Consider the following 26,952-nt stretch of genomic DNA (forward strand, 5'->3'; position numbering starts at 1 on the left):
ACTCCGGCCCTGCGGTCGACCCAAGACCGCCAACCGTATCATGACCCTGCTTACCGCGGTTTTTGGCGATCGGGAACCGCCATGCGAACCATGGCGGTAGGCACTATCGGGGCCAGGGAATTCCTTCCCTGGCACTGATAGGGGTCTCCCCCACCCCCCACGAGTCCTCCCCCCACACCCTCCACCCCCCCAGAGGTGGTACGAACCCCCTGCCCCCCCCACCCCGACATGCACATACACGCACCCCGACATGCACGCACCCCCAACATGCACATATGCACACCCCCTACACACACACATACACAACGGGGGCACATACCCGCACACATACATGCCAACATGCGCACCCGCCGAACTACACACATTGCCCATAGGCACAGCAGCACCCCCCGCCCGCATGCACGCACTCACACACCCCCTCTACACACCCCCATGCACGCACACATCACACAACACCCCCCCACCCCCTCCCCTCACGGACGATCAACTTACCTTGTGCGTTGGTCCTCCGGGAGGCGACGGGAGCCATAGGGACGTGACCGCCAACAGAAGACCGCCAACAGAAGACCGCCACACAGAAATGTGGGTCGTAATTCTGGGGGCGGTGTTCTGCTGGCGTGGCGGTGGAGGTTGACCAGTCTCCACTTTCCCGCCGACCGTCAGTGTGGCTGCTGGCGGTTTTCCGGCAGAACGCTCCCAGCGGTCGGAATACGCGCAGCGGCATACCGCCGCGGTCGGCGGTCTTTACCGCGGCGGTAACTCGGCGGTCTTGCGAAAAGACCGCCAAGGTCAGAATGAGGGCCTATGTTTATTATCGTTTTATTGTTAAAGGGGCTGGTCCATGACAGGGACGGAGGGGTAACAGACAGCACTCACCTCAGTGTGCATGTGTGTTTGGCCGGCTGTCTCGGGCCAGAGAAACACACATGTGCACTGAGCTCTCTCCAACCAGGCACCATGTTGCCGGGTTGGAGACAGCAGGCAGAGGCTCCCAGTCTGCCTCGGAGCACCAAGCCAAGGTGCTCCGAACAATCCTAACGCTGCTTTCATGCAGCCAGCAGCATAAAAGCAGCATTAAGATTGACCGCAGGGCAGGCTGGGAGCCTTTAATTTAATGTTGTCCCATTTGTTTTTTGTGTGTCCCCCTCCTGCACGCTCCACCCGACCCCCTTACTGCACAGCGAGCCACGACTGGGGAAGGGTGGTGCACCTCTGAAACACACCCTCTCCTTTTCTTTGAGATTTGCATAGTCTTGCAGTGTTAATATTATGAGTAAGAAATAACATTGGTGCCTCGCACTTGCCAATTTCATAGATTGCGATATGCTTTTTCACCCTTGCAAACCCTGCTGCTTTGCGCAGTGCATGCTTTATGAAGAACATAAGCATATGATTCATTGAGCCCCCCTTTACTTTAGTGCGAGCTAGAAAGTTTAGAGACCAGTTCATTAACCTGTTCACGCATTTAAGTCGAGCCGGGCCTCAGAATCTTCATTTACTGTTAAAAAAAATCCTCATCCTGATTCATAGAATCAATATTTGTGTATTTTTATGAATGTTATTGGCATTTTACACCACTGAAAGATTAGGGTTATGTGTAGGATCACTTGATAGGGATTGCCACTGAAATTGTTCCAAAGACCAAGATAGTGTCAGCTTTGTGGGTCTTCAGACACTTTTCCAGTGGAACTTTGTAGTCGATTTTCACATTTACAAATCTCCGAAAATATGCATTTAACATAATAACATATTTGTTCATATTTTGATTAAAAATGTAAAACTTGTATAAGTCGGAAAAAATGATTTGTAATCAGCAATTTTCAGCGACCACCATTTAGAGTATACGCTGGATACCTCAGTGTTAATTTGTTATTTTATGTGTTAGGAAGGAGGATGCCTACTGCTGCATGTCTTGTTCCACTAGCTGGAGGCAGAAAATGTGCGCCTTGGAATATGTCTGATTGGCTTTCTTTGCCTTCCCTCATATCTCTCTCCTGAACTTTTCTCCAATACAACTTTTCTTGCCCTCAGGAACGCACTCGGACAGCACTTCTGGAAACACTCTATGAAGAGCTGCACATCAACAGCCAGTGCATGATGGGACTGGGCAATGATGACGACAAGATGGAGAATGGGGGAGGAGGTGGCGGAGGCTTCTTCGAGTCGTTCAAGGTGAGAGGATAAGAAGTGTGTTGGTTGGACATAGAGTTCTTGTGGCAGAAGGTAGACTACTGTTAGATTTAATCACTGTTGTCACTTTATTGAGTATGTGATAGCCAGTTGTGGAGCACTGGTACCTGATCATAGATGACTTTGAACTCGTTGCAGGGGCTAAAGAGTACTTTGATATCCTATACTCTGTTACAAAGCATTTTCCAACCATACAACCAGAAGGGGCTGTGTCAAATGCAATAGCGGTTCTCTCTGCAATCATAGGATGCTGAAATGAGAGTCTTTATTAAATATTACTGGATTTCTTCTCCACCTTCCTGTTTGACACTGGAATTGAAAACTATTCATAATGATCATTGTGCTTTCATGGCACAACACAAGTGTGTATGACAAGCCTAAGAAGCACTTTAAAAGACAAATCAGGTATGGGTAAGGAAACTATGATTCTGGTAATGTAGTAATTGTTGAAATGAAAAAAACACTTTGGCCCCCATTATGACCCTGGAGGTTGGCGGTAATATGGTGGAAAGTACTGGCAACAGGCTGGCGGTACTTTCCACCATATTATGACATTGGCAGTTTGGCTGAAGCCAAACCGCCAATGTACCACACCGACCGCCACGGTGGTAACAGCCGCCGGGCTGGAGATATCAATCTCCAGCCCGGCAGCCGTCACTGTACTGCCTCGGGATAATGACCCCGCCTACCGCCATGGTTTCCGTGGCTTCCTTATCGTCACGAAAACCATGGCGGTAGGCACTATCAGTGACAGGGAATCTCTTCCCTCTCACTGATAGAGGTCTTTCCCACCCCCACCCTCCTCTCCAGATAACCCCCCTTCCTCTCCAAACCCCCCTACATTCACGCCCCCACACACACACGCATACACACACCCATTCCCACATGCATCCACGAATGCATACATCCATTCACACACACCTCCACCCACACTTACATACATACACGCAGGCACGCATTCACAGAACACAACATACACACACTCACACCTTCATACATGCACACACATTCAACATGAAACACACTCACATACACGCACGCACACACATTCATCCCCACACACACACACACAACACCGCCCCACCACCTTCCCCTGTCGGAGCACACACTTACCTGTGTTCAGGGGGGTCCTCCGGCAGGAGGCGGGACATGGCACTACTGGCGGACCAGCAGCGTCCGCCAGAAGAACACCGCAGAACTATCCGCCGGCATGGCCACAGCCGGATTTCTGCCATCCTTCCGGCATTTGGGGGGTTATTATAACTTTGGAGGAGGTGTTAATCCGACCAAAAGTGACGGTAAAGTGACGGATATACCACCAGCCGTATTACGAGTCCATTATATCCTATGGAACTCGTAATACGGCTGGTGGTATATCCGTCACATTTGGGACGGATTAACACCTCCTCCAAAGTTGTAATAACCCCCTTGGTCTTTTGGCGGCCTTCGTCGCAGCAGTAGGCGTTTTTTTCCGCCAATATCATAATGAGGGCCTTTATCATCTATTGAGCAGTTGAGTTTGCTCGGTATTCCCTTTATGCCTGTGTTTATGGGGGGGAAATGAATTGCACTAAATAAAAAGGAAGCTATGAATTGGTTTTCTTTGAGGAAAGTAGTGTCTGATAAAGATTAAAGGATATTTTCGAATGTTTGAGGTAATTGTTGTTATGTTGAGAACAGGTGGTCCAGATGTTCATCCGTAGGGCTCCTTTTGATAGGGAATTGAATTCATGGGATCTGGCACCCTTCAAAGCGATTGGTGACTGCCTGTCTATGGAACAATGGAAAGGGGGAGGACATCTTTTGGCAGGTTGACACAGGATATTTACTAGGGGGGGATGCTTCATCACCTTCCAGGAGACACAGGTGATGTTTGGAGTAGAGCCGGGGCAATTTCTTCAATTTGCCAAACTGGAGAGGGTAGCATGGGAAATGTGGTGTGACTTTCCGGATGCCCCACTACTGGCATCGAAGGTGTTGGTGGGAGGCTTGTGAGGCAGGGAGGGGCTCCATTTGTTCACTCTTTTCTATAAAGCCTTTAGGGGCAATATTCAGGAAAAAAGCATATGTTGCATGTGGTGCCTGGGAAAGAGAAATACAAAATGCAATTTCTGGGAGCAGGCCTTGGAACTGGTCGGCGCCGTTTCATGTAATAATAGGTTCAAAATCTTGTATTTCAACCTTTTGCAATGTACCTACATAACACCACATAACCTGAGTAAAATTGACCCTGCTAGGGAGGTTCTCTGTATGCGCTGCAAAGAGGAGAGGGCTACTTTCTTACATTTAGCTTGGGCTTGCAGTGGAATTCAGGCTTTTTTGGAGTGAAGTGGTATCTAAATTAATGGATGCCACAGAGCTGGAGATTACACTGTCCCCATTAGCCTGTTTGTTGGGTGTAGTAGTTACACCTAAGGGATGTAAGATTCCTGTTGAGTTTACCCAGCTGGCCCTTCTGCTGGCAAAGAGGAGGGTAGTGATCACCATCAGCCAAAGGCTTCTTGAGGAGTTAGTGTTGGGAGCAGAGACTCAGAACTCAAGCAGTCAAACACAGACTTGATAATTCACTGTCTGGACCAGTGCTTATCGTTCAGGACAAAGAAGTGCTTAAATTTCATAACAAAGCAGAATACCTTACAATTAGATATGTGTAGAACTACAAGGTTAACCTGGTCTTGCAATCTTCCTCTTTCTAAGTCCTCTTGTTAGTCCATGGGAAGACCAGGTACTTACATCTGCTCTCCTGGTCGATACGGGTCACTTAGGAACTCACCTCTTGTGGTCCCAAGTTCTCCCAGCTCCCATCTAACTACTCCATATCCTTGGGTGGGGGACTTCACTTTGCATTCCACTATTTTAGTATATGGTTTGGCCCCCTATAGGGCCCTAACTATTTTTCACTAATTTCTGCCAATGCTTGTTGTTTCTGAATGCTAATTCCTAATGATTACTGTATATATCATGTATATATCGTGTACTTACCTCCAGTTGAGGGGACTGCCTATTAGTAATCTAGTTCAGTACTACTATAATAAAGTACCTTTATTTTTGCAACACTGTGTAGTTCATTTCAGGTGTGATAAGTTGCTGTGTGACTGCTGTGGGATTGCAAATGTTTTAGACTCCTCCTAGATTACGCTTTGCTGCTCACCACATCTACCACTAGAGAGCCCTGGCTTCCAAGACACTGTCTTAATTTACTAATTGGGGTTTGCCTGGACCTAGTATAAGGTGCAAACATCGTAGGTGTCCACCGCACACCAGGCCAGGTTTCTACAAGACTCAATAGAAAGTGCCACAATTTTTTTGTCTATTTTCACATATTCATACTTACTAAGATATACTCCATATAATTGGGTAGCAGGACGGTCACATTGCTTCAGAAATCTGAGTATTAATAATATTTCAAAGTAAGAGTTGCAAGGGAAACCTGAGCAGTATTTTTCTTACATTTGATCAATGTTTGGTATGCAGAACCTGAAAGGATTTTAATGCCCCTGTTTCTATTGACTTAGGGACATATGATTGATATTTACGATGCCATGCAAGGCTACCTTTTTTTGGGCTGGCGTGGCTTTGAAAATGTGCAGTAATGCAAGGTAGTGTGAGTCATTGTCTTGTGTTACTCTGCCCCAGAGAGGCTTTCCATGAGTGGAGCGTCAGTGTTCCCACGCATCCACCCATGGATTTTGGCACATTCCCAGATTCACTGTTATTGGTAGACCTGGGAATGCATCAAAGTACTACTCCAGTAATGAGAAAAAATTTTTCCTTGTTTTTTCCTCGTTCTACATGTGCAGCACACTTAGAAAGAGGTAAAAGCCTCAAATTATTTTTTGTGCAGGAAGGTGTGCCTTACTGCACAAACATAATACTGCCTACAACACAGGCACTCTTGCAATGGTGTATGGGTGCCTGCTTTGGCACTAGGTGGCACTTTCTGCGTCATTGCAGGAAGAGAGCAGGAATGTGGTGTGTAATGTTAAGTCTGACGCATTCCTGCCCTCTCCCATTCATGCAGCACAGCACAGTGAGCAAGGTGGCTTGTTGGGTTGCGTGAATATTTGATAAAAATGCCCCTTAATGACAAGCGTTGACTGCATGAACGTAAATTCACTGAAATGCCAGGGGTAGCGGAAGTGACATCACATGTCATTTGACATTTACTTTCACTCACACACACGCTTGCATATACACACACATACACACACTGTCACTCACATAAAGACACTCTTACCCGCAAGTACGCACACATATTTTTTAAAGTATTTTTTACTCACCTCAGCTGGCAGGGCTGGTCATATTCCCGCTAATTGTACTCCATTCTTAGCACAAGCTGCCTATGTGTTCCTGGCACTGATTTTACCAACTTTGAGGGCAGGGGTCGCAAAGGCAGTGCCAGGGGTCAAAAGGGGCTGCTGCAAGCCTAGGCGACCCTTAAATGACATCCATGGTTGACCTGTTGACAGGATCATTTTGTAGGTTACTATAACCAGTGCACCACTAGCACATAACCAGTTAATGCATTGATAGTAAGCAGTAGCTGCAAAAAAATGGCACTTGTTAAGAATAATATGATTTTAGCATTTTTTTTTTTTTTTAAGGACAGCTTTTGCCTCCTTCTCTCACCCAGAACCCAAATACTTATTTTCTGTTTGCGGACGATGTACTAATAATTAGGTTTACCACATGAACTACCCAAACTCCTCTTAAAATATGATATTTTATGTTACAAGGAGATGTCATGCACGTTCATTTCTAAAATGGCAAACATATCATTAATAAGACCCACAATAGAGTCAATTATAACGTTCTCTTGGTTGAAGTGGACTATTAGTATTATCAACTTTGGCATCCGCTTTGTGCAGAGGTCATCAAGTCGAAAGACTGTAGCAAGAAAATGTATTTGTCCACGATTCAGACGTGGCGCTCTGGAGATTGAAGAAAATGGCAATTTTATGGTTTCACCACCCGTGAAGCAAAAATAGCACCTATTGTCCCCATTATTTCAGATTGGGCCGCCATTGCGAGGCTGGCAGTGAGTGATAAAGTGGCGGTAATACCGCCAACAGGCTGGTAGTAAGTACCGCCAAATTATGACCATGGCAGTGACAACTCCCATAGACAGCCAATGTACCATACCAACCCCCAGGGCGGAAACAACACTCACCACGGTGGTAGCCGGGATCAGCCAGGTGGAAGACAAAGTACCGCCCACCATATTGAGACACATCAATCTGCCACCTTTTCCGGGGCAGTACCAACGCCATTAACATCCTAGCGGAAACGCATCTCCAAAGAGAAAGGACTCACCATCGGAGACACAGGGAAGAACAACACCACCATGGAACCCGAACTGCAAATCTTTTCGATGATCTTCTACGTAATGCTTCGCCTGGAACACCAACGCCGGCGAAGACGACAGTGAGTACAGCCGCCTAGCACACAAGAGAGGGTGGGAGGAAAAAAAGAGTGACACACACACACATGCACAACACACACCAGACACACACACACGTCCAGGTGCATGCGAAGAACAATTTGTCCTTGAAAAATGGCAGAATAATGCAAGGACATCAGGAATGGACGAAAGTGATTGTAATCAGATCAATATCTAAATAACAAATTCGATTTGTCAATGAAACAGATATGTGCACATGTACACAAAGAGACACTGCCCAGTCCAATGTTCAAAGGGCCCACATGGCCACAGGGGACAGTCTAAGGCCCAACTTGAATCCTGACCACATCCGGATAGTATACTGCAGGGGCATCAGTTTGAAAATAGGCAGGCATCTCAGGGGGAAGAAGGACACTATAGTCAGATGCTGGACCAAGCCCACTGGTTCTGGAGGGGGCTCCATGTCCATTGCTCTGTCCTGGTGAGTGCAAGGCCACAGTCTCTCAGGTGAGTGACTTGCCCACTGGTTCTGGAGGGGGCAACTTGCTCATTTCTCTCTGCTTGGTGGTGCAAAGCCACAATCTCTCAGGTGGGTGACTTGCCCACTGGTTCTGGAGGGGGCAACTTGCCCATTGCTCTGTCCTGGGGAGTGCAAGGCCACAGTCTCTCAGGTGGGTGACTTGCCCACTGGTTCTGGAGGGGCAACTTGCCCATTGCTCTGTCCTGGAGAGTGTAAGGCCACAGTCTCGCAGCTGGATGACTTGTCCACTGGTTCTGGATGGGGCAACTTGCCCATTGCTCTGTCCTGGGAGTGCAAGGCCACAGTCTCTCAGGTGGGTGACTTGCCCACTGGTTCTGGATGGGGCAACTTGCCCATTGCTCTGTCCTGGGGAGTGCAAGGCCACAGTCTCTCAGGTGGGTGACTTGCCCACTGGTTCTGGAGGGGGCAACATGCCCATTGTTCTGTCCTGGGGAGTGCAAGGCCACAGTTACTCAGGTGGGTGACTTGCCCACTGGTTCTGGAGGAGGTAACCCGTACAGCAGACCCTGGAGTGTGACCTACATGGCGTCCACTGGCGGTGACAGCTGCAATGTGGTGGTGGATGGAGGAGCCTCCTGGGCTGCCTCTGCACTTTCGGATGGCTGCAGTGTGGTGGTGGATGGAGGTGCCTCATGGCCACCTCTACACTTTCTGATGGCTGCAATGGTGAGGTCCTCCTGACAGTTGGTGGTGGAGGAGGTGTCACCCTGACAGCCTCCACTGGAGTAGAGGGCTTTGTCTCCTCAGGTACATGAGGCGTGGATCCCTGACTTTTCCTGGCAGGGATGGATGGGCTCTTCCCCTTCTTGCCTGGTGGTGCAGGCTCCTTCCCCTTCTTACCTGGTGGGGCAGCCTCTTTCTCCTTCTTGCCTGGTGGTGCAGGCTCCTTCCCCTTCTTACCTGGTGGTGCAGGCTCCTTCCCCTTCTTACCTGGTGGTGCAGCCTCCTTCCCTTTCTTGCCTGGTGGTGCAGGCTCCTTCCCCTTCTTCAATGAAGGTGTGGTATCCTTACCACCACGAGTAGGTGTTGCTACCATTGTCCCAGTGGACTGTATGGCTGAGGTCCTGGACTGTGTCCTTGGTATCCTGCTCATATTGGCAGGAGGGGGAGGGAAGAGGTCTAGTTGGGAAAGGAAAAGCTTTATAGGGACGTTGGGGCGGGAGGACGGAGGAGTAATGGGAGTGGAGGTTGAGGGAGTGGTTGTGGAGGTGTATGTCTGCTGGATTTGGGTGCAGGTGCATGGGCTGTATGCTGATGTGACGTGGATGGCTGTTGGGTGTGTGAGTGCTTGCGTTTGTGTCCTTTAGGAGGGGGGAACAGACAGGGTGGGAGAGGACAGAGGGGACGCGTGCATGGCTGTTGTGGAGGTGTCTACCAGTGAGGTGTGTGTTCTGCTTGGTGTGATGATGCTGGTACTGGATGTAGTGCATGCAGGTGTGAGGATGGACGTGACTGGGGGATGTGGAGGAGGAGGAAGAGGGGGAGACAGTGGAGGCAGTGGATGTTGTTGTGTATGCAACTGTATGGTGTTTGCATGAGTGCTTGTGGGATGAAGTGTGGTGCTTCTGTTTGCCTGTGACGCTCTTGGGTGTTGTCTTGTGTGCATGTTCATCTGTATGTGTGCCTGTGATGGGTTGGGGTTGAGGAGAATGGGACTGGGAAGTGGAAGTTGGAGGAGGGGACGGTAGAAACAGGGACAATTGCTGCCATCAGAGAGGAGGCCAGAGCTTGAATCGATCACTGATGAGCCGCCAATCCACTGTGAATGCCCTCCAGGAATGCAATACATTGTTGCATCTGGGATGCCAGCCCCTGGATGGCATTCACAGTGGTTGACTGCCCTACAGAGATGGATCTCAGGAGGTCAATAGCCTCCTCACTCAGGACAGCAGGGCTCACTGGGACACGGCGTGAGGTGCCTGGGTTGAAAGAGATGCCCACCCCCCTGGGTGAGCGGGCACGGGAAACTCGCTGAGGGGCTGCTGGGAGGGCGGTGCTGGAACAGGGGTGGCAGCTGTACCTGCAGCTTGGGTGATCACAGAGGTGTCTGTCACCACCAGGGAACTCCCATCGGAGGAGGTATCTGAGTCTGTGTTGTCTCCTCCAGTCTCCGCTGTGGTGCTCCCCTCACCCTCCGTCCACTGGTTCCCTCGGCGTCGGTGGATTCTGCCTCCTGGGTCATGTGAGATGCAGCTCCCTCTGTCGCCGGTGCCCCTGCTCCTCCGCCAGATGATGCTAATGCACACAAGGACAGGATGACAAAACAAGAAAGGGGGGGTAAAGACAAAGGATACACCGGGTCAATGACTGCACCAACACCACTATTGGCACACACATCACCATCACACAGGAAACAGGCTTAAGCACTATGCATTGCACTACCAGTGATATGGCTAGTCACTAAGGCAAGATGAGGACCACCTAGCACACAATGGATGGTGGCAAATGCAGCACTCCTGGGACCCACAATGCCCTGGCTGAAATGGACTGCTAACAAGCTAGGTCACCTGTATTTGCCATACGACCATTGCCCTTGAGATGACCCACGCTGCAATGTCTGGCTTGGCCTCAGGGGCACCCACTAACACACATCCACCACCCGGATACCACCCCACCAGCCAAAATATGTATTGATACCCACTGTACTCACCCCCTTGTGGCTGCTGTGATGCCCTCAAATGCCCATCCAGCTCAGGGTAGGTAACCGCCAGTATACTGGCCATCAGGGGGGTCAGGGTCTGACGTGCACCACTTCCTTGTTGGGAGGCCATCCCCAGCTGGGCCTCAGCGGTCTTCCGGGCCCAGCGTCTCAGGTCCTCCCACCGTTTCCTACAGTGGGTGCTCCACCTGCTATAGACCCCCAGGGTCCACACGTCCTTGGCGATGGCACGCAATATTCCCTTCTTTTGATGGGCGCTGACCTACAGAAGCAATACAGACAGGAGAACACCATTAAACAAATAGTCCAGCCTGTCACACAAATGGCCCACCATACCCGTTTCCAACACCATTGGCACACACATAGCCCAGCACACAACATGTAAACTGCCAAGAGACAATACCCCCACCTCCCACCCCCCCAAATTGTACTCACCTGTTGGTGTGGAGGCTCATACAGCAGTCTGTACTGGGGTAGGACCCCATCCACCAGTCGCTCCAACTCCTCTGAAGTGAAGGCAGGGGCCCTGTCCCCGGTCACACAGGCTATGGTAGGTTCTAGACACAGGTCACAGCACGCGCAATGTAGGTGTTCTCCTGTTGAAGGTCAGGAAACAAGTGAGGATTAAGATAGGAAATGGGGGTCACATCCGCGGCAGTGTACACCGTCAACGCCGGCGTACATCTCCATTGGCCACTGTACTCCATAGAGCCCCGTATTATCCCATGAGGAATTGCACGGCGGTGCAAGACCGCCTCCCGCCATGACACCCAGCGTGGGCGGAGTTACCTCACTTCCACCTGTCCCTACATACAGGACAGGTATGGACCTTTGGCCTCCTAAAGGCCAGGTTCAGGTGCATCCATCTGACAGGTGGATCCCTGTGCTTCTCACCCGAGAAGATCTGCCAGATAATAGCGGCATGCTGCATGTTGCACAACCTGGCCCTCAGACGCCATGTATCTTTCTGCAAGAGGAGGAGACAGGAGATGCCCCTGTGTCAGCAGTACACCCTGATGACAGTGAAGAGGAAGAGGCTGAGGATTAGGATGAGGACAACAGAACATAAGTTATCCGTCAGTACTTCCAATGACGCACAGGTGAGACTGTGCAACTTCACATTTCTATGACTACTGGTGTATTCTGTGTGGCATGATGGCATTAACTTCCTTTTACCTCTAATTACTGTCACCTATGGTTTATCATTTTACAGATGTTAGTGCTATGACAACTGTTTACTGATGTGCTGACTACAGCCAGCTACAGGTCATTATTTCTATGCTCTCACAATGTACAGTTAATTTGCAATGGATGTAACTGTTTCCATAAATACACATTTTCAAAACATGACATACAAGTAGTCGAGTTGTGTTCAAGGGTGTTTATTTAAGTGCTAACAAATTTAGGGAAAAGTGCAATGGAATGGGGTGATGATGGAGGAAAGTCCAGGGTATTGTTCCAGTCTGTTTGTAGCACAGGTGCAGTGTCCAAGGGGCCATAGGAAGGAGAGCAACGTCAGTTCAAGGTGGACAAGGTGACTGAGTGAGACACAAGGGGGACAATCAGGAGAGTCTCATTTCCTGGTGGTGGTGTTGGCAAGTGTCTCTGGCTTCTGTCTGGGTCTCAGGGAACGTTTGTGGGATGGTTCACCTTCTGCAGGGGGAGGGATGCTGGTGGCCTGTGGGTCCTGTGGCGGGCCTCCTGCCCACTAGCGGAAGTGGAGGGCTGGTCAATGGACAGGCTAGTGGTAGGGGCCCACTGGTGAGCTGTTGCCTCCCTCATGATGTTGGCCATTTCTGCCAGCACCCTTGCAATGGAGATCAGGGTGGTGTTAATGGTCTGCAAGTCCTCTCTGATCCCCTGATACTGTCCCTCCTGCAGCTGCCTGTTCTCCTGCACATTGTCAAGGATCTGGCCCATCGTGTCCTGGGAATGTTGGTGGGCTCCCAGGATCTCGGAGAGTGCCTCCTGGAGAGTCGGTTCCCTGGTTCTGTCCTCCTCCTGGCACACAGCAGTCCTCCCAGTTTTCTTGTTGCCCTGTGCCTCTGTCCCCTGAATGGTGTGCCCATTGCCACTGGCCCCAGGTCCCTGATTGTCTTGGGGGTGAGGTGAGGCCGGGGGTCCCTGTACAGGTGGGCACACTGCTGATTGACGTGTCCTGGGGACAGAGGTGTGGGTACACTGGGTGGATGCTGTGGTGTTGGATACTGAGGGGGGAGGCTCTGTGGTGGTCTGTGAGTGGGCTTGGGGGACCAACTGTCCAGTGGTCCCTGATGGGCCAGGTAGGTCATCCAGATCCAGACGTCCAGAGTTACTGTCATCACTGGGGGCATCTTCTGTTGGGGGACTGGATAGTCGTGGCACCTCCTCTCCAGTGACATTGGCTGGGGTACCTGTGGATACTTAAGTGATGTATTATGCTTCATGTGTATGACATTTGTACATCCCTGGCTTCCCCTCTATCGTTGGTGTTGCCTTGCCACCGTTTGCTTGTGTATGGTGATGTATTGTGGGATTGTTAGTTTCCCTTTGCTGTGCATGCCTTAGTGATGGCTGTCATGCAGGGCTGGGAGGACTGTCCAAGCATTGGTATTGCATGCATGACCTGGCATTGGGGTTAGTCATATGTGTAGGTGCAGTATGTGGGATGCAGTGGAGTGATGGGAGTGAGGGTGAGTGGGTGAGATGGCATGCAGGTATGGGGGTGATAAGTGTTAAATGTTGACTTGCCAGTGTCCAGTCCTCCAGTCCTCCAGTGAGTCCCTGAGGATGCAGTATTGCCAGTACTTGCTCCTCCCATGCTGTGAGGTGTGGGGGAGGAGGTGGGGGTCCACTGCCTGTCCTCTGTATGGCGAGCTGGTGTCTTGCTGCTATGGAACCTACCTTCCCCCGTAGGTCATTCCACCTCTTCCTGATGGCCTCCCTTGTTCTTGGATGCTGTCCCACAGTGTTCACCCTGTCCATAGCTCCATCTTCCTGGCAATGGATATCTGCTGTACCTGTGCTCCAAACAGCTCTGGCTCTACTCTGACAATTTCCTCCACCATGACCCTTAATTCTCCTCAGTGACACGGGGGTGCCTTTGTGGTGCCATGGGTGTTGTGTGGTGTGTGTTGGTGAGAGTGCGTTGAGTTATTTGGTGGGGTGTGTAATGTGGGGTGCGTAAAGGGATGTATGGGTGTAAGCGATGTGCATCTAGTTATCGCAGTGGTCTTGGTGTCAGTCTGGTGGCTATGATTTGTAATCAGAAAGGGTTGTGGGTAATGTGGGAGTGTGTTTTGTAGAGGTGTGGGTGTGTGGATGTGGTGTGTGTGTATGGATGTCAGGTGTGTGTTTTGGTATTGGCCAATGTGGTGTTGTTTTGTATGTGGGTGTCCATTCTGAGTGCGGCGGTATGTACCTCCAATGGTTTACTGCTGATGAATGTCCGCCGTGGTGATTCGTAGGTCATGATACGGTGGGTGTGTTCTGTTGGCGTAACAGCATGGGTGTTGGCACCACCACTTTATCACTGTCCTTTGGGCTGGCGGATTTGTCTATGTGGCAGTATTCTGTCAGATTGGTGTGTGTGTGTCATAAGGGATGTATGGGTGTAAGTGGTGTGTTTCTAGTTGTCGCAGTGGTCTTGGTGTCAGTCTGGTGGCTATAATTTAATCATAAAGGGTTGTAGGTAATGTGGGTGTGTGTTTTATAGTGGTGTGGGTGTGTTTATGTGGTGTGTGTGTGTGTATGGATGTCAGGTGTGTGTTTTGGTACTGGCCAATGTGGTGGTGTTTTGAAAGTGGGTGTCCATTTTGAGCGCTGAGGTATGTACTGCCAATGGTTTAACGCCGTTAAATGTCTGCCGTGGTGATTCGTGGGTCATAATGTGGTGGGTGTTGTTCTGTTGGCTTAACGGTATGGGTGTTGGTACCGCCACTTTATCACTGACCTTTGGGCTGGTGGATTTGTGTATGTGACAGTATTCTGTCAGATTGGTGTGTGTGTCATAAAATGTTGAACGGATATTTGCCATCGCAGTGGAATGTTGGGGGCCGTCACCGTGGCAGTAGGTGGCATTTAGCACAAATGTCATAATGAGGGCCACAGTGAGGAATTGTGTAAATTTATTAAGAGCAAGATTTTTACTTCATCGGAGACTTGTTTTCATTTATTTGTTCCCTCTCTAGAGTTACCCCTATAGTTCCTTTGTTTTAAAAAATTTGGCCATTAAGGAGCCTCACATTGGCTATTTGCTAAATCCATCCTCCTCTGCTCTAGACGGTGGATTATCCCTCAGATTTCTTCCTAATGAGTAGCAGCCATTGATGTGATCTGTAGATCAGGGGCTTAAGGAACCTGGTTTCCAGTTTGACTCTCAATTACTTTTGGTCTTTTCCCAGCTCTGTTACTGAGATTAATCCTATTGAGCTAAAAAGGACATTACAGCTTACATGGGCACAGCTGTTACTTGATGTAGTATGTAGCTGCAGTCTGTAATGATTCGATGGCACATAGCAACTCGGGGAAAACTTTCTCTTGACCTATTCAAACCTAGATTTTATAGGTGGGCATATAACAAACTTAGGCCAGAAATTCTGCTCTTTCTTACCAGTAAGGGGGAGCCCAGTCGAGAGGCATGTGAAAATGTTGTTTTTGTATTACACAAGAAGAGTCACTTACGCCTTTTCCTTGATTTTTATCCTTATTTAAGGTTTTAAGTAAAAAAACAAATTGACTGACATTCTGAACCGTTTTTTAATTTTTTTAAAAGGGCTTTAAGAATCACGGCCTGCTATAAAAAATGTTCCTGTTTGGGACTGGAAATACCTGGTTGGAGGTCTGCTGTGTCTTGCCTTTTCTTATACAAAGACTGGGTGCATATCCCATGCCTCATTCCTTGCATGTATAGTCTTACCTCATTCATGCATTGTCCCACAGCTTTAGTAAAAATATGAATTTGCTTTCATACTGGTGCTGAATAAACATCAATTGTGGCTAGACCTTCTAATGCTTGAGGGTCGGCAGACTCAGCCCCCTATTCAAAACGATCCTGCTATGAAATCTAGGGCCTAATGTATGTAGGTTTGGGTTTGTAATTTCAAAATAGCGAATCTTAGCAATTTGCTTTTAGGAAATCGCAAACTGTGATGTATAATAGTGTGTTTTACACTGTTTGTGATTCCCAATGAGGTTGCAAATGACCTACCTCATCAATAATCATGAGGTAGATCGCAATTTGCGACCCCATTTGGAATGGCCACACTCACAGGGATGGTGGCCTGCTGGGGCAGTAGACCACCATCCTTGTGACTGTTTTTTAAATAAAGCAGTTTATTTTAAATGCAGCCCGTTTTCCTTTTAGGAAAACGGGATGCATTTCAAACAAAACAAAATGAAAAGTTTTATTTTCATTTTTTAGGTCGAGCATAGCAGCGCGCATGTGCTGCATTTCCAACGTGTTGGTATGTATCTGGGCTTTTAACAACGCCCACCTCATGCCCATCACTATCACTCGTTCGTGGGCTTGCCTTTCAAAAATCATTTGATGACACTGGTAAATGGTTTACGTTTGTCCCTCCTTGAGGAGTTTTTGTTACAGTCTTGGCTATTGCCCATGTTACATGGCTAATTGCACTTTTGGCGAGAGTTTGACTACGAGCTAACTTCTTTTTCCTTTTGTGTGTCTCTTAATCCTTTGTGTCTCTCCTTATCGCTGAAGCCTGTGGCGGCCATGGTGCTATGAATCTGCTCGCTTATGTCAGCTGTTTTACTTTAGATTTTCAAGTTATGAGGCAAGAAAAGTCCAGTTGGGAATTTATAATGCTAATCACTCTAACTCTAGCAAATGCGAGACCCTTTGCATTGCAAATGCTTGTTTTTAGAGTAGGTATTGGTCTGTGGGACCACTACCTTCAATGAAAAAATATTTTCGCTTCCATTCACAAAAGGGAAGGGGTCCCATGGGGATCCCATCACGTTTGCCAATGGGTTACCATCAACTTGAAGTTGCAAAACAATCTTACATCCGCCTGCGACTCGCTATGAGGAATGGATGCCATTGGCATGCCCCTTCCTAATAGCGGCTCACAAACCTATTTTGAAAGTCGGTAACAGGTTATAGACTCACAGAATAGGATTGTTACATGCGGAAAAGCCTTCTCCCAGTCGCAAACGGCCTGATGGGTCGTTTGCAACCGGGAAAACGGTTTCCTACATCTGAACCCTTGTGACTAAACCTTCCACAGGTAAACCAGTGCCTCCTCTCCTGAAATTCGGATAGATATTGGACCAGGATCAGGACTACCTCGTATTAGCATGCCTTCTCAATCAGCATTTGGGAGACAATAAACTCATTTTTACAAATGATAGAAGTCCCAGTTCATATTTTTTTTCTTGATCCTTATATGCAATTTATACATCTAGTTGGTAAATTTGGATTTAAGGAATCTCAGTGTAGTTTTCATATAATTCCCCACCTGAGTTGAAAAATGGTGTGAAACTTTTACACTGTAAATAACCTAATAAAATCCTCAGTCAAGAATTCTGAATTAACACTAAACAGTACATTGTTTAAGCAGCCCAATGTGGTGCACTCAACTCGGGGGGCTATGTGCAAGTAACTCACCCTTGTGACAAAACTTTTACCTTTTACCTTTTCTTGCACCTTCCCCATTGCCATGGTCCTTGTCAATGTTCTGCATAAAATTCCGTCAACCAGGCAACGTGTTTAGAGGTTGAGCTGGGAAACTCCTACATGTTCAAGTGTTGACTTACATTGTAAAATGGCTGGACTTCTACAAATTAATTATGCCCTCTTCTTGGCTGGATTCCGCTGATCCTTGGTCAGTAGAGATTAAAACAAGACTCATTCCACAGTAATGACTTGGTTCGTCAAGTCTTGCCTTCCTTTTTCACTTTCAAGTCCTTTGCATGCTTTCTGAAAACATCAAGGCAATTGGAATTCACTTGGGCCTCAGCTACCCCATGGTCAACCTCTAAGCAGTTCATGATGTGCGGTACACATCTCTAAAGGTAGTGCTGGGCTGTAGAGACAGGCTTCTCCTCAAGTAGCAGGGAAAAGATCAAAGGCAACTATAATATGTTGAGTTAACTGCACACAGGGGCGTAGCTTCGGGGGGGGTATTACACCCCTCTAATACATGTATTTTCACATAAATAGTTAGGTACAGGTGCTTTCAGTCGGGTATGGTGAAGTATCTGTTGTATTTCACCAGGAATGTTTATATATACTGTTAGAAATGGGGTCTTTGGTTGACAGTCAGGTTACCCCTTGTTCAAGCACGGACCCTCACTTTAGTCAGGGTAAAAGAGAATCACCCTCAGCCAACCCCTGCTTACACCCTTGGTAGATTGGCAGAGCAGTAGGCTTAACTTCAGAGTGCTAGGTGTGAAGTATTTGTACCAACACACACAGTAACTTAATGAAAACACTACAAAATGACACAACACAGGTTTAGAAAAATAGAAAATATTTATCTAAACCAAACAAGACCAAAACGACAAAAATCCACAATACACAAGTCAAGTTATCAATTAAAAATCAAAAAGAGTCTTGAACACACACTAACACTGTAAGCTGAAAATGTACCTTGGGTGCGTCAAAAATAACCACACCCGGGTGAGTGTGCGTCAAAAAGGGCTTGTGATGCGTCAATTTCACTCACAAGCGAGACCTTGCATCGTTTCTCCTTTCGTCAGGTCGGGGCGTTTCTTCTCGTACAAGCGATGCGTCGATCCGGTCAGCACTCTCAGGTCCGGGCAGGCCTTGCGTTGTTTTTACACACCCAGCGGTACTTGCGTCGGAAATCCAGCCGCACGATGATTCAAAACCATGCAGCGCAGGTTGCGATCCCCCAGCCTCCGTCAGTGATGCTGTGCGTCATTTCTCCAGCTCTGTGCGTCGATTCTTTGGTCGCGTTCCCAGAGAGCGTCAATTCCTTTCTTCAGCCGCAGATCGGAGTCGCAGCGATCTTTTCCCCGCACAGCACTCTGTGCGTGAATTTCCTCCTCTTAGGCTGCCAGCTTCTCCTTTCAGGGTCCCAGGAACTGGATGGGCACCACAGGGCAGAGTAGGAGTCTCTCCAGAGACTCCAGGTGCTGGCAGAGAGAAGTCTTTGCTGTCCCTGAAACTTTAAACAACAGGAGGCAAGCTCTAAATCAAGCCCTTGGAGATCTTCACAAAGTGGAAGGCACAGGAACTCCAGTCTTTGCCCTCTTACTCTGGCAGATGCAGCAACTGCAGGATAGCTCCACAAAGCACAGTCACAGGCAGGGCAGCTCTTCTTCCTCAGCTCTTCTCCAGGCAGAGGTTCCCCTTGGTTTCCAGAAGTGTTCTAAAGTCTGTGGTTTTGGGTGCCCTTCTTATACCCAGTTTCTTCCTTGAAGTACGCCTACTTCAATGTAAAGTCTCTTTTGAATGTTAAATCCTGCCTTGCCCAGGCCAGGCCCCAGACACTCATCAGTGGGTTGGAGACTGCACTGTGTGAGGACAGGCACAGCCCTTTCAAGTGTAAGTGACTACTCCTCCCCGCCCTCCTAGCACAGATGGCTCATCAGGATATGCAGGCTACACCCCAGCCCCCTTTGTGTCACTGTCTAGTGTGAGGTGCAACCAGCCCAACTGTCAAACTGACCCAGACAGGGAATCCACAAACAGGCAGAGTCACAAAAATGGTATAAGTAAGAAAATGTTCACTTTCTAAAAGTGGCATTTTCAAACACACAATCTTAAAATCAACTTTACTAAAAGATGTATTTTTAAATTGTGAGCTCAGAGACCCCAAACTCCACATGTCCATCTGCTCCCAAAGGGAATCTACACTTTAATCAGATTTAAAGGTAGACCCCATGTTAACCTATGAGAGGGATAGTCCTTGCAACAGTGAAAAACGAATTTAGCAATATTTCACTGTCAGGACATATAAAGCACATTACTACATGTCCAACCTTAACCATACACTGCACCCTGCCCTTGGGGCTACTTAGGGCCTACCTTAGGGGTGTCTGACATGTAAGAAAAGGGAAGGCTTAGGGTACACTTGGCAAGTCGAATTTACTGTTAAAACTGCACACAGACACTACAGTGGCAGGTCTGTGACATGATTTCAGAGCTACTTATGTGGGTGGCACAACCAGTGCTGCAGGCCCACTAGTAGCATTTGATTTACAGGCCCTGGGCACCTCTAGTGCACTGTACTAGGGAATTACTAATAAATCAAATATGCCAATCATGGATAAGCCAATTACATACTCATTTTGTAAAGGAGCACATGCACTTTAGCACTGGTTAGTAGTGGTAAAGTGCCCAGAGTAACAAAAACAGCAAAATCGGAGTCCAGCACACGTCAACAACCTGCGGAACAGAGGCAAAAAGTTAAGGGAGACCACGCGAAGGATGAAAAGTCTAACATATACACAGAAAAAAACCACTCACTCACACATTCTACGTCCCTGTGTTTTGAAAGTCTTCAAAAATGTTGGTAATTTTACAAGATATTGTGTTTTCTTTTAATTATTACCCCTATCAATGCGCATTGATCCTTCAATCCCGTCTTCTGCTCCCTGCTTGTCTTATAATGTATTTTAACATTATATGCCTATGGGAGTTTTGGGGCATTTGATGCTCACACCTCACCAGTCTTACTAACCAAGCTACGCCCCTGACCACGCAGAAGACTATGAAATGGTTTCTCCTCAGAGGAAATACTGACAGGAGCTCCTCTTCGCTTATCAGCCCCAAACTTCTGGTTTCCAAGTGTCAGCTCCTAAAAATCGCTATCACACGACCAATTATAGATTACATACTCAATAACCAGCACATTTACTAACTGCATATGAAGGGTCGGATTTAGATGTAGCAGGTGGGTACTCCATCACAAATGTGACAGATAACCTGTCCCTCTTATTACAAGTCCATTATATCCTACAGCTCTTGTAATATGCTTATAGGATTTCCGTTATGTACTGACATTATAACCTGTCCGCCAAACTCAAAATCGGGCCATAAATCTTTCGCACATAGTAATAGCAACCTGTGAATCCTTCAATTGGTACCATACTTAAAAGAACCTTCAAAGTGGAATGGATTATGCACAGTGACCATTAAAGCTCAAAATCTATTAGAGGCTACACAAGCATAGTCGAGGCGATGTATCACATTTGGCACAATGTACAGCTCTAAAGGGCAGCAGAACAGCCTACACTGTCTGGCTGCAGCTTTCTGTCTGTTTCTAATCTGTCAGTGTCTGTACATAAGAACTTAAGGATCTTAATGAAACAAATCCTGTACATACAATGCTATCCGTGCCACAGAGTGCATTGTGGGTTAATCGCCTGAAGACCAGAATTACGATTATCCTTCCCTGGAACCTCATGGATGAAAAGAGAAACAGTGCTTTGAAAATATGTTGTTACCAATCCCAGGAATTGGTCCTGCCTGTTGATAACACATTTTACAAGAATCATGTGCCAGACAGTTTATTCTAAATCCAAGAAGATTTTTATAAAAGATACTGGGGGACAGATTTATCAAGGGCTTGCATTGCCATTGTGTTACGAGGAGGTGCAAGGCAACGCAAGTCCTGAAGTCAGATTTACTATGCCATGCAGAGCTAATTTGAGTGGCTCTGTCTGGCATAGTAAACCTGGAGCAATGCCAGGCAGTGCGAGTCACTGCTTTCTGTTTCTCTCCATTGGGAAGACATTCCATGGGTGCAGCGTGGGTGTTCATATCCTTCCACCCATGGATTTTGGTGCATTCCCAGATTTACTAAGACTAGTAACCCTGCAAATACGTCAAGTTGCTACTTCTTCCCAGGTAAGGCGTAACAAGGAGAAAAATGTTTATTTCTCTGTGTTATTTCCTTTTTCTACATTTGTTGCATTCTGCATCACACATAGAAAGAGGAGAATGCCCCAGCGGTTGTTTTTTGTGCAGGAAGGTTTCCTTCACAAAAACAATTGTGCATGTAACGGAGGCACTGTTGCACCATGGCACGGTGCCTGTGTTGGTGCTTGGCAGTCACAAGTGTACTAGTGCAGAGAGAGAGCAGGAATGTGCCATATGTTAGTAATTATGGCAAATTCCTGCGCTCTCCATTTGATCAGTGCAGTAAGTTGTCTTGCTGCACTGAGGCAAATGTTGATAAATCTGGCCCCAAGTTTCACTGTCCTGTTCTTGACAGCAAGATTTGTGTTGTCTATGGTATATTCAGAAGGTGAACTGGTCTCAGTTCCTGATGTCTGCCATCCTGAATGATCTGTTTTCTATGGTTATTTATTACCTAAGCAGAGCTAGAGCAAAAATCTGCCACACACTCTATTCATAAATCACAACACACAACTAGTGTGGCAGAGAAGGATATTCCTGTACACTCCAAGAAAACCAAGGCTACCATACTGGATACTAGTCAAAGTAGAGCATTAAAGATGTTGGTCAGATAGACGTCATCCACTCTTTTGTGGCATGCTTTATCATCGGCAAGTCTGACCCACTGTGTTAGGATAATACCAACAGTGTGGTCTCAACCTCACTGAAGAGGGAGATCAGATGTTTTTTTCTGGTCAGTGATGGGGTCCAGTTGTCAGTTAAACAGCCTAGGTGTAAACCCAAAGATTTCCTTTATTCACTGGTACACCTGGCGGGATTAATATCTTGGTCAGGATGCTTACGCGATATAATGTCTCGATGAAACATGCCACAAAAAAAGTGTGTGAAGCTTATCTGACCAATATCTTGAATGCTCTACTTGAGCTGTTTCCTATGGTCCCTCCATCTCCCATTCCTCCCTTGACCAAGTCCTGCCACTTCTTCTTCTGAGTCAGCCAGAACACATAGTGGGGAAAGCAGGACCAAGGCAGAATATAATATAAACTTGGCTTTCTACCCCCTGTCCAGCATACCTCCCAGCTGCCAAAACAACAGGAAGGCAGCGGGTAGGTGGTTGAGGGGACCAGTTACTCCAGGCAATAGCAGCTGCTAAAAAAACAGCTCACCAGTATCCAGGAAGGGGCATGCCCTGGCGTAGAGCTGTGCTACAAAGAGTCAGTCAGGAAGGTTCCTATCCTTCATAGGTCAGATGTGGTTAAGGAGCTAATTGGCTCACTCATGAAAAATATTTTGCATTGCTCTGATACCTAATTAATTGTTGTGTTATCTTACAAGATTATTATGCAGCAAAAGTAATTCAATTACTTGGTCCCTTAGTGCTTTTCTTTGTAGGCCTATGTGTCTGCCCTTGTAGGTTGTACCATGGAGTTAGGGTTGCAATCGGGCAGACAGTGCAAATTATAGTGAGTGGTGTATTGTATGTTGTTATCTCACTGTGTCTGCGTTCCAAAGGAGGATGGGTAGAATTGTGACCTACCATGCATACCTGAGTGAGGTTGAGATGGTTTTAGGGGTCATCTGTTGAGTCTTTCACAGTGAATGGGGGGGAGGGTTCCATCTTGTTTTCCAGGTCTCCATTTTTAAGAGCATGTGGGTCTCCTAAAAACCTTAGTGGGTTTGTATAGTAAAGTGTTTGCCATTTAGTTAGCCACTTGGCATACTTTACTCATATGGGCAGACTCATGTCGTCAATTATGAGATCTCCAGAGGGTCTCTGTGAGGGTTTGTAAGGAAGCAGTATGGAAGAGGAAATGTTAACCTTTCCCTTGGTGCAGGTATTTGTAAGTGATATAATTGGGGATGGGGGGTTCTCTGCAATGATGTTTCATGGTGTGGGTACAAATACTCCAGTTTATCCTGAGTGAGCCAGATTTGTGTCACAGATTAGCCTTGTGGAGTTCTCTGAAGGTGCGGCGGTTTGGGTCTTACAGCCCTCCCCTGCTGTGTTGTTGTGCATCAGCTTACTCATTGGAGCTACTGGCAGTATGGATGGATATTGAATGACAGTTGGACAGACTGAAAATGCAGGTTGATCAAAAGACAGGTAATCATCCAGAGAGGGACCCCCCTGTCCAAGGCTAGATCCTTCAAGCTCTGGATTCCTTGATTCTCTGTTACACCTGCGGTGGTGGGACGGGCATGTTGTATATTCCATGCAGAACAAAACATGTCCCGTGTGAGCATCTCTCTGTCATATGAGTGGAAGTGAAGCAGTAGAGTCAGATGAGGTGCCCATTGTCAAAGACCATTGTTACTATAAAGTTGAGAGATAGACTAAGAGCTCTCCAGCATTCCTTTGGCTTTGCATTGGCCATAGCTCTTCTCTTTTTTGATTCCATCCCCAGAAAACCGATGTTGTTCGGAGTCTGAAGCCCTGTGTTTCAATAATGAGACCCCTGCTTCTTCTCACTTGCAGCGTGTGATTCGCAGCCGCAGCCAGTCAATGGACGCCATGGGTCTCAGCAACAAAAAGAACATGGTATCCACCAGCCAGAGTGGGAGCTTCAGTCACAACAACCCAGAGGCTCCGAAGACCCCCGGCATAGTGAGTATCACTGATTTTGTCTGGGTTTATAGGGTCATTCATGGACACTGGAGGACACGCTGAAAGCCAACCTTTAGAAATGAGGCTAGAGGGACATAGTGCACATTTTCTCACAATGGGTTGTAGGTAGGACCTCTTCATCATGATGCGGGTGATTGGCATCCTCCTTCCACCCAATTATCATCTGTAAAATATATCTTTCTGATCCTATAACCCCCAACACTTTTTCACATAAAATATGGTACATCTCCCCTAAAATCATTTGGCTTATTAGTGTAGGTATGTGTCTACAACTCCAGCCCCTCACAACATATAAGCCTTTTTAACCACTAACCGTGACTGCAAAAAATAGCTGTCTGTCTGTAACGCCGCTAACAGTTCATCAGTAACTGCTGCAAACTGTGCATGACCTGTCTCTTCTTTTTTTTCCCCCTACCCTTCCTTTCTGTTTTTGGTCCCTGGCTATCTGACTGTCTTGCTCACTCTCTCTGCCGCTTCTTCGCATTGCTTGGCAGTCATTGCTTGTGCCAGGGAAGCCACCAAACCGGCATGGACGTCGTGGCAGCGCCATAGGGATAGGAACGATAGAAGAGGTTGATATCTTTCTTTGTCTCTCTCTAACTCCCCTTTTTTTGTTCACTCCCATACAGCTTTGCATGACATTGTTTGCTCCTCATGTATTGCAAAATATTGGAAGGTTTCCATCAATGGTGGTGGGAGAGTCAAAAATGCTTAGGATTACTAAATCAAGAGTGTGTGTACAATACCAATGTGTCAGTTCCCGGAACATCCCTTACTACTCAAGAATCCTTCCCTACAAGCTAAATCCTACACATTATTATCACCATTGAAACCACAAAATTACTATTCAAAACAGTGTATACCATCATACCATAATCACTTTTCACGCTTATGCTCCGAACACCATTTACCAGCAATATGCCTAATATTTGAGAATTAATTAGGCTAATACAAGCAATTCTTTCCTTGAATACCACCCACAATAATTATATACACACACATGCCCTCTACAATTCTTATTTCCCCGTTCATGTTCGGTATTTTCACACCAATGCCCCCCTCCACAGTCCCTTTCACATTTGTGCCTTTTTTGTATCCAAGGCCCCAATTCCAGATGACCTCCCTGTTCACATCCTTGCCCCCTACAGCCCATTTACAAATCTTTGTGAAACAAAATCTAGATTTTCACATCTTTGCCATCTCAATTTATGAATGGAATAAGACACTGATGACACACCCATAGCTGATGACGATAGATGGTTTAAAGAGTAGAGTTTATGTCTCAAGGTATGATGTTGACTTGTTTGAGAGTGCCAAGAATGACCGTCTCTATGAAGAACTAGGCCATTAAATGAATATTGTGGGGGGGCGTGATATCCACAATCTGTTTAAAGATTTGGCACATCTGAAGGTTTTGTGTTGACAGCTATCGCTTAGGTTTGTGTTTCCATGCTGGGGTTTTATTGGGGATGAAGGAGGGCTTTGCAGTTGTATTAAAGGTTTAACTGACTGTTGTTATTTCTTCGTATGGAGGGTGTTGAATGTTCACTGCAGAAATGTTATTCTTTTACAGTGGGAAAGGACCAAAGGGTCCCAATTCTGTTTATGGACAGTGGTTTGATTTTGAATAGCTATTTGAGTAGTATGAGTAGCATTGGGATTTTGGAGGTGAAGTTGTCATTCTTTGCCAACAAGATGGATTTGTGGCATATTTTAAGGATGTGATGTCATGTTTCTTCAATATAGTCATGATGACTGTACAATTATATGCAGCTTCGTCACTCAGCAGTTTTTTTGTGGGGGGATATGCAAGCCATTGGACCAGCAATTGTGTGTTTGTTGGTACCTGCTCTGCTCTGCAGATAGCAGCAGCTGCAATTTGTAGTTTAGGGAGTTTTGTATATCCGCTGGAGAAGCGTATGGTTAGTACTGACATTTATTGGAAGATGTGGTTGATTTGTTAAAGTGCATGTGCATTTTATTTGGGGTTGTGTTCCAATGCAGCCTGCTGTTGAGGGGTTGTTAAAGGAGGTTGTGTAACGGATAGAGGTCTGTTCAAGTGAGAGCAAGGGAGTTCAGCGTGTTGATCACTAGGTTCTGTTGAAGCTTCAGGGTGTGAATGTACTCAAAGCTTGGTAGAAACCTTGACCAGACAAGTTTCCATGATTTGAAGTATTTTCTGGAGTATGAGACCCTCCAGAGTAGATCTGATGAGCCCCATAGGACAGTCAAGAAGCTTATGCTGCAGTAGGTGATGACTAGCTCATTGCTGTCGATCTAGCAACAATCACAAGCACAAAGGGCCAGATTTACAAGGAATTGATGCAATTCAGTGCAGAAAGTAAAGTGGCTGCCCTGCTTTGCATGAATGAGAGAGAGAAGACCTGCGCCATATCTACTAAGAAGTGGCACATTTCTAACTCTGCGCTGGCACACTTTTGGCCATCGTGCACCAGCCCAGGCTCCCTTTGCACCATAGTGCAAGGGTGTCTGCCTTTTGATCAGCATATTTTTGTGGAAGGATTCCATTCCTGTACATAAACTATGCTTTAAGGTGTTCTACTCAATGTATGTGTGCTGTAGAATGCAGAACACATGCACAGAGGAAGAACAAGGAGAAACAAAAACATTTCTGTTAGTTATACCTGACTCAGAGTGATAGCTACATGGGAATGCCGATGCACCATCCATTGAATGCCCACTC

The 26,952-nt window shown here is 47.0% G+C and overlaps 1 protein-coding gene across 5 annotated transcripts in view; it reads left to right on the forward strand.

Annotated features, from left to right (window-relative positions):
• The window catches only part of RAP1GAP (RAP1 GTPase activating protein), a 431,870-nt gene that overhangs the window by 390,978 nt on the left and 13,940 nt on the right, over positions 1-26,952 (forward strand). For 3 of the 5 annotated variants that reach the window (XM_069240088.1, XM_069240086.1, XM_069240085.1), the window contains 3 exons: positions 2,032-2,172; positions 24,099-24,227; positions 24,743-24,820. In XM_069240088.1, coding sequence (XP_069096189.1) covers positions 2,032-2,172; positions 24,099-24,227; positions 24,743-24,820 — 348 coding nt within the window. The remainder of the gene's footprint in view (positions 1-2,031; positions 2,173-24,098; positions 24,228-24,742; positions 24,821-26,952) is intronic. The other 2 variants (XM_069240087.1, XM_069240089.1) reach the window with 1 other exon arrangement.

This window comes from Pleurodeles waltl, chromosome 6 (genome assembly GCF_031143425.1).
Source record: "Pleurodeles waltl isolate 20211129_DDA chromosome 6, aPleWal1.hap1.20221129, whole genome shotgun sequence".
NCBI classification, from domain to species: domain Eukaryota; kingdom Metazoa; phylum Chordata; class Amphibia; order Caudata; family Salamandridae; genus Pleurodeles; species Pleurodeles waltl.